Source organism: Megascapheus bottae, chromosome 9, assembly GCF_031878675.1.
Source record: "Megascapheus bottae isolate mThoBot1 chromosome 9, mThoBot2.hap1, whole genome shotgun sequence".
NCBI classification, from domain to species: Eukaryota; Metazoa; Chordata; class Mammalia; order Rodentia; family Geomyidae; genus Megascapheus; species Megascapheus bottae.
The window spans coordinates 53,105,807-53,114,704 of NC_143517.1; the positions used below are offsets into that span (position 1 = coordinate 53,105,807).

The 8,898-nt window shown below is 43.4% G+C and overlaps 1 protein-coding gene across 1 annotated transcript; it reads left to right on the plus strand.

The window, feature by feature from the left end:
* The first annotated feature begins 495 nt into the window (after window positions 1-495).
* Window positions 496-8,172, plus strand: Ccn3 (cellular communication network factor 3). The gene is made up of 5 exons (XM_090339310.1): window positions 496-686; window positions 816-1,041; window positions 2,004-2,252; window positions 3,434-3,648; window positions 6,615-8,172. The coding sequence occupies exons 1-5, from the start codon at window positions 603-605 to the stop codon at window positions 6,909-6,911; spliced, it is 1,071 nt and encodes a 356-aa protein (XP_090195436.1). The 5' UTR covers window positions 496-602; the 3' UTR covers window positions 6,912-8,172.
* Window positions 8,173-8,898: the final 726 nt, after the last annotated feature.

Below are 8,898 nucleotides of genomic sequence, written 5' to 3' on the forward strand. Positions count from 1 at the left end.
CCTGCTCTCTTCTCCCCCTCAGGACATTAATGCGTGCCCTGAACGGTGACAAACTTGCATGTGCTTCTCTTATGACTAAACCCTTGGGCTTCAGGCCAGTCCCCCACAAATGGCCCTCAAACTACAAGCACCTCACTTCAAGGACCCCTCATTTGCAGCCCTGCTCAGAGGGGGCTAGGGGCGCGGGGGAGAGGGGCGTCTCCGTCCTGTGAGGAGGTGAAGCAACTTGCAGGGGGGACACAGGCGTTTCCTTCCCACGAGCGCCCCGGGTCTCGGCCTCGGGGCTCCACCCAGCTCCTCCCTGCGCTCTGGGAAAAGCCAGTCGCCACACACAGGCGCAGGCCGGGCGCCGCGCCCCGAGGAGAGCAGCCCCGAGGCCAATTGCCATAGCAACCCCGGGGCTGCTTCCACCGCCCCCCCCCCCCCCCAACACCCAGCGCCGGCTCCCCTCCTCCCGCCCCGCGCCCCGGCGCCCCCGGGCCCCGCGCGCTATAAAACCTGGGCCGGTGGCGCTGGCGGCTCAGCCAGAGCTGGGAGGAAGGCGGGCAGCGCCGGCTGGCCTGGTTCCGTGATCGTGGGAAGAAGAAGAAGAAAGCCTTAGCATGCAGAGTGCGCCGATCACAAGCCTCTTCCTGCGAACGCGGCGCCTTTGCCTGGCCCTCGCGGTGCTCCCTCTGCTGGGGCAGGTACGGGGGCGCCCCCCACCCCGGCTTTGCGCTCCCAGCCCGCCCCGCGTGCACCCGGAGCTCTCCCCGCCCTCGGGGTGCCCTGGCTCAGGGAATTCTCCTCTTCGTCTCGTCGCCCCCCTTCCCTAGGTGTCTGCGAGTCCGCGCTGTCCTTCCCCGTGTCCGCGCCACTGTCCCGAGATGCCACCGACCTGCGCGTCTGGAGCGCGCGCCGTGCTGGACGGCTGCGCCTGCTGTCCGGTGTGCGCGCGCCAGCGCGGAGAGCCCTGCTCCGAGCTGCAGCCCTGTGACCAGAGCAGCGGCCTGCACTGCGACCGCAGCGCCGACCCCAGCAACCACACCGGCGTCTGCATGGGTAACCGCGTCCCCTGGCCTCTGCTACTCTACTCGGGAGCTAGAGCAGGGGGGCGAGGGCCAGGGAAACCATTTCCTTTGGACATTTCCAGGGGAAAGTCTGGGATGGGGAGCTGGGGAGGGGGGTGATGGAAGCTTGGACTTCGTACCCTACCTCGCCCACCCAACTGCAGCCCAGCAAATTCGTTTTCATACCTGTCACTGTCCTGTCGGAGCCAAAGTAGTTGGTAGGCTCCGGCCAGACCCATGGGATTGCTGTCTAGGCGGCAATCAAACGAAATGCAGGCAACTAGACCATCAAGGCTCACGAAATTTCATCAGGCAGGATTGATGTCTCAGAGCATCTCTGTAAGTTCGAGGTTCTTCTTGCCTGCCTGGAAAGGAGAGTGGCATGGCCTTTTCTTTTCTTTTTTATTTTCCCTAAACTAGTGATGATTTATTGTATCTCATTGCCCTCATGCTCTTCCCAATTTGACCACTTACCCTAGATGGGGAATAAGAACGTGCCTCCCCCCCCCCTCCTGATTTTAGCCAAAGTGGCTGGAGTAGAAGAACCTAAAGTAATTCTTGAAAAGTGACTTCTCACTGGGAACCAGAGCCGTGGGGGTCTTGAAAGAGTGGCTTTACCGTGGCCTCTTCCTGTCTTCTTATAAATGAATTGCTTTAGGTGGGTGGGGGGAACAATCTCAAAAGGCAGCAGAGAATATTCATACTAGCAATGTCTGGGGTTTCCATTATTTATGTACATCTCCTCTCATTCCCAAGGCCAGACTGGATAGTTTTGACAGTTTCTTCTTGTCCTTTATAAGATCATCAGAAACCATATTATTAGCAAAGGAACACTTGTTCTAAATTTGTGCATTATAACCTTGTTTCTCTCTCTCTCCCTCTCTCCCCCCCCTCTCTCTCCTCTTTCTCTTTTTTCTCTTCTTTCCTCTCTGCCTTGCTTCTTCGATTTTCTAGTGCTCGAAGGAGACAATTGTGTCTTTGATGGGGTCATTTATCGTAGCGGAGAGAAGTTTGAACCAAACTGTCAATATCACTGCACCTGCAGAGATGGGCAGATTGGCTGTGTGCCACGCTGTCAGCTGGATGTATTACTGCCAGGTCCTGATTGCCCAGCTCCAAGGAAAGTTGCAGTGCCTGGCGAGTGCTGTGAAAAGTGGACCTGTGGCCCAAATGAGGAGACATTGGGAGGCCTTGCTCTTCCAGGTGAGAAACTTAGCATGCAGAGGAATCATGCAGGGTAAAAGCAGGCATGAAGCATATGGGATTTTTAGGTAAGAAGTTGACGTTATTTCTGGTAAAACCAGTGTGGATTCCAGTTTGCCTACTGGGCTCAATTTTACTGGATTTCATATAGTGCCTATGCCTTCTCAGGTGTCACAGAGAACTCTTGTCTTTCCAGACACTACAGGAAGAAGGCTTGAGTGGTACTTCAGGACTTTTTGTTTATTTTTGCATTATTCATATATCACATGGGTACAAGGAGAAGAAGGGATCCCCAAAGGCAATAGAGAATAATTTAGAAGTCATTAATCATCTACAATATTTATATTGGCCATATTCAATCTTTGAAGGTTACAAATTATCCATCTTTTCCTTAGGAACAGGAAAACTGCCGTGCAGAAGAAATATGCTCCAAGGTTTATATATGAGACAGAAGATTTTTGCAATTAGAGTCCAAGTGTCTACATAGACAGATAGACAAACAGACAGACAGACAGACAGACACATACATACATACATATGTACATACATACATACATACACAGACAATCTCAAAATCAAATCAGTCAGTTCTTCCTGATTGTGTAGTAGTGTTTGACTTGGCTTGTTTTACTGACTCATTATAATTAAAATGTTACCACGACCCTTTTTATGTACAGAATCACATGCTGAAAACACTACTCCTTATGGAATAGTTGTTGATGTGCTACTGTTCTATATTCTTAAAAACTATTAAACTTCATAAGACCAGTTGTTGTACTAAGTTTTTTAAGGCCAAGTTGGCCAATCATTCCAGAAAGCTTTCTTGAAGTTTTATAATGTGCCAGGCATTAGACTGCTTACTAGATTGATATACATAAATTTATCCTGTGCCCTGGGAGAACTAGTATTTGTCAGCTATAGAATTAATTATCTAGATTAATTATCTAACTCTGGCAGAAAGGAACACTGTTTGTGTGGGCTTGAACTCAGAGCCCTGGGTGCTGACCTCTGGCTTTTTGCTGGTTAATTGGAAACAGCTTCAGGAACTTTCTGCATGGTCTTACTGAACCACAGTCCTCAGCTAGAATAGCTAGAGTTATAGATGTGAGCCACCAGCACCTGACCACTATTTAATCCCATATTTTACCCAAGATAGCTATCTTTATTTATATATGTTATAGCCTACAGGCCAGAAGCCACAGTGGGAGTGGAAGTCTCTGACTCCAGTATCAACTGCATAGAGCAAACCACGGAATGGAGTGCCTGTTCCAAGAGCTGTGGAATGGGCGTTTCCTCCCGGGTCACCAACAGGAACCGGCAGTGTGAGATGGTGAAGCAGACTCGGCTCTGCATGGTGCGACCCTGTGAGCAAGAGCCGGAGCAGCCAACAGATAAGGTAGGGGTGGGAAGACATCTACCATCAGGAAAGCTGCAGACGTGCCTCCTCCGGGGGTCCGCTTCAGAAAGTCACTGTGACTCTGCTTAGATCACAGGCCAAATCTATCTGGTTGTGTACCCCAGAAAAAAAAAGACAGAGAAGGTCTTGGATTCAAGTTTAGCAACTTTGTTTTCCCTCTAAATCCCCCCATCTCACACAGCTCACAGCAGATCTATAGGTAAGAAGAAAGGGGAGAGAAGAATATGCAGTGTTTTTCCCAATTGAGAAAATTCTAGAAAATTCCATTCTATTCCTGAAGAAAATTGGCCACTCCCTTGTTAAGGGTAGCTGATTTTTGAGACATTATGTTCAAGCCATAGGAAGCAACAGGAGGCTAATCTTGTCTTCCCAATCCCACAACCTCCAGCACCCTACCTGCCACATATTGTAGGAATGACAAACAAAGCTTGAAGAATACATGAATGGATGTCTGGGAATTATTGTCAGTATTTTTCAAAGCCTGTTGGAAATAGAACATTTGCCAGTATAAGTAAACATAAGCCAAATCAAATAGCACATGTTTTCCCCTTTTTGCTGGAATTATTTCAACTCAGGGTGTTAACTCTGGGTATAAGACATGTACATCAGAAGCTATAATGGATTCCAAGGGACATCCTGTGCCTTGTTACAGATAACTATCAGATAAATGTAATACTAACATTGAACTGTTATCTGTACCTTGCACAAACTTAAGACCAAAACAAAACAGCCCCTAGAAATCAAGATTTACATAGCTCTACACTATGCAAATACCCCCTAATGTTAGTGAGAGCATTCTGGAGCCAGACAGCCTGGCTTTCAACACGAGCTCTGAGATCTTGAATAATATCCTTAACCTCTCAGCATCCCATCCCTTCCCTGTGTAAAAGGACCATTGAAAATAGCTATCTTAAGGTTCCCATGAAGAGTAAATCAAAGGAATTTGTCAGATGCTGGGAACGGGTTAAGTGTTCTGTCAACATTAATAATCATTATTTAAAATGTACCAATTGATTAACAAAAAGAGTCCTCAGTTGTTGCACTGGTTATATGGTTGCTTACCTATTTGACTTTTTTGAGGCCTGTTGTAGTTTTATACTTCTTTTACCTATTTAGAAAGACCACCTAAAAACATCCTTTCTCTAAAATTAGAAAATGTTCCTCTCTGCACACAGAAAATAAACCTGTAACATATCCATAAATGCTCACCTACACAAACAACCACCCTGCACACACATATATATACAGATAGCCACACCTACACATATATGCACACAAATGTCCCTGGACCTTTCATTTTTGTGGCCATTGGCAATAGTATATGCTAACTATTGAATAGAAAAAAAACATAAGAAACAAGAATTCCTTTAATATTTTCAAGGGAACATCACTGCTTTTGGCTGGGAGAAGACAGCATCAAGATATGTTGTCCACACTAGCCTTGAACTCGTAATCTTCAGCCACTGAGTGCTAGGATTAGAGGAAGATCAAGTCTATCTAGTCCCCATTTCTTTATTAAATAAGCTCTCCCATCTTGTTCTCTAACTTCTGAGTTTTCCTAATGTTTCATAAATTGGTGTTTTGTTTTTGTCATTTGCACCTTATCTAATATGAGAAGATACTATATTGAAGATGTTTATACCATTTGTATCCCATAAAGGTTCTAGAAATTTGCTTGGAATCTTGGCAAGCACTAATGGACTAGTCATGTCTACATTATTTCCAAGAGATTCCTAAACCTGAGACAATGGGTTCTTAGACTAGGGTCTCACAACTATTTGCAAATCAGTAGATCTCCCATAAGAGGCATTACATCCGGATGTGATTTAACAGGCCCTCCCTGTGGTTCAGAAACACTGGAGAGTTTGAGAGCTACTGATTCAGAAGAATTCTGGGTCTTTTTACCCCCACAAACTGTGAGCTGTGCCTGGGATCCTGAGCAGTTGAGAGAACTGTGGCAAATTTGTAGTTTAAGATACCTAAATTAGAGCTGGGTGCGGTGGCGCACACCTGTAATCCTAGCTACTCAGGAGGCTGGGATCTGAGGATCATGGTTCAAAGCCAGCCCAGGCACTAAAGAATCACTAGAAAATGGGAAGTGGGGCTGTGACTCAAGGGATAGGCAGTAGTCGGGAACTGAAGAGCTCAGGGGCAGCACCCAGGTTCAGAGTTCAAGCCCCATGACTGACAAAAAAAAAGTCTCCACTTTCCTCATCTTTGTGGGAAATAACCTTAAATCCTATTACCTTGGCTTCTCCCTGAGGTCATTTTACAACAGAAATGATGAATGGGCATTGCATCAGACAAAGTCAAATGGTAGAGGCTTTCTGATTGCTCTGTCCTTGGAGAGTGTGTTTCAAATTTGGATAAATGCTCCTTCTATAAATCGTTCTTCATATGAATGAATATTGTTAAAGTTTAGTAAATTCATCTCTGAAAAGTATTTGAAACAAGTAGGCTTGTGGTAATACCCGATTTTATTCTCATTCTCTTCATTACAACAAAAAATATATTTTGGCTTTAAAAGGATATCAAATCTCAACAAATAGATGATGCTTTTATCTTCATATCCTTGGCCTTGAAATTCAAAGATGGTTGCTTACAGTTAGGCATTGTATTCATATTCTGTGCAGGAAAAAAAATGAATGTGGGAAAAAATAAAGGTTTATGATGGAAGGAAAGGTGGAAGATTTTCCAGTTACCTTTGGTTTTATACACCCCCAAATGTATCCCAACAGCATCTTAAGTTCCTAGGTATTCTAGAGAAAGAGTTTACTAGCTGGCCACAGTGCCCAAATACAGTTCACATTCTCTTAGCAAAGAAGAAAGACCAATGCAGATTGCTTAGGCAACTAACAGGGTACATTTTCCTTCAAAGAAATAGCCGCCATTTTCCCATTCATCTCTCTTTCTCTCCTTTTCTTTTGTTTTCTTTTTGTTTTAAGAAAGGAAAAAAGTGTCTCCGTACCAAGAAGTCCCTCAAGGCCATCCACCTGCAGTTCAAGAACTGCACCAGCCTGCACAGCTACAAGCCCAGGTTCTGTGGAATCTGTAGTGATGGCCGGTGCTGTACCCCCCACAACACCAAAACCATCCAGGTGGAGTTCCAGTGCTCCCCAGAGCTAACCATCAAGAAGCCAGTCATGGTCATTGGGACTTGCACGTGTCACACCAACTGTCCTCAGAACAACGAGGCCTTCCTGCAGGACCTGGAGCTGAAGACCAGCAGAGGAGAAATGTAACGTGCTCTGTCCTGGAGCTCTACCACCCAGTGAGAAGGAAGACAATGAAGAAGCAGTATTGCATCCTGAGTCCCATGTATTTTTTTCCTGTGATGACATGAGGTCATTTATATTAGCCTCTTTTTTTTTTTGACTGGCAGATATTCCAACTGTAAATGTGGAATCCGGGTAAGCTCAGGATATGGCTTGGAGATGACTTACATTCCTGTGATGTTTATTACAAATGAAAATATCTATGAATTAGAAATTCAGATAGATGATTCACTTTGTATATTGTATCACGTGACACATCTTAATTTTGTTGTGTACTAGTGCAATTCCAAGAAAAATGACACTGTAATGGATGATGCAATGAAATCTAGAATCATACCAGGCAGGCTTTTTTTTTGCAAATGTTTCACCATTTTAGAAAGATTTTGATTTGAAAGTTTTCCATTGGGCTCCATTTTGGAGTAGGTTAAACTCTTCACTTCCAAACACAAGATTAACATGAACATGCATCACTTCAATATGAGGTCCAGAAACTATTTATTTTTGGTTTAGTTGTTTACTAAGGAAGCATTCTTTATCTGCACAAATGAAATGTTCATTACCTAAGTGTTCCTTAAGTGTCATGAACCTGCCCCATTGCAGAAAACTTTACTCCTTTCCAAAAGAAAGAAGCTAAACAGAAAACTCCCAGTGCAAACATGACTTGAGTCTCAGAGTTCTCCAACATTTGTTTGCTGTATGTTACTGAGGCACACTAGAAATCTAAATTACTAAAGATCTTCTTGAGTAAGCAAACTGAGTAAATTGAGGCCCACAGTACTAGATTATCTTTTAGTGGAAGAAGGGTCAAAATTTAATTTTAAAAAAAGGAACAAAAATCAAAATATCTGTGATGATGAGAAACCACAAATATGATGAGACTTATTAGACTTATTGTAGACCTGTTGCAGATAGGTCATCATTATAAAAACTCATAAGCAAAATGTATGTGTGCACACACATCTCTGATAGAGCTTACTCTAAGGCTTCAAAGTTAAATCTATACATTCTTATATGTCACCTTACTTGTTCCACTTTTCTCCTTCAAGGTATTTATAAAAATGTAAATTAAACATTTTGTAAAATAGTCTTCTAACTTCTGTACTTGTCAGACATGCCCAAGAAAGAACATGATATTATCAGTGTGTAATTCCAGTACTATTTTGTGCTTAACTAGTTTTACATTACTGCTTACTAAGTAGAAAATAAAACTTTATGAATTACAACCAGATACCTGTCAGTAGCATCCATTGAAAGAAAAGTGACCAATATGGAGTGAGTTCATAACTTTTTATTAAAAGAGACACAAGAGACAGTTCTGTTTTTAAATTAAAGAAATTATTAACATTGATTTTTACATCATATTTCAAATGACACACTTAAACAAGTATTCAAGAAGGGAATCTCTATATATAACCACTGGCACTTAGATTTTAGAACATAATTAAAATTAGGTTGAGGGTTTGTATGTCATAGATACATATTAATCTATGTAATAAAACATTATGTCTATAGAGTCATACGTTTTTATGTCTATGTAGTTGTGTTTATATTTCCAGTACCATGTCCATAGCATTGGGTACGCAAGTACTGTTTGGATCTAATAGCCACATATTAGGGATACCATGAGCCTTTTGTTCCTTTGGTCTTGACTTGTCTCACTTAACATGATTCGCTCTAGATTCATCTTGTCTGTTGGCGATGTAGAACTCCATTGTATATACATACCATATTTTCTGTATCCATTCATCTGCAGTAGGACATCTGGGTTGTTTCCATCACCTATTGTGAATAGTGCAGAGATGAACATAGCTGAGCAGGTGTCCTTATCATATCGTGGGTTATGGTGTTCAGGATAGATGCCCAGAAGTGGTATGGAGGGGTTGTAGGGAAGGTCAATTTTCAGTTCTTTAAGAAACTTCCACACTGCTTTCCAGAGTGGCTGAACTAACTTACA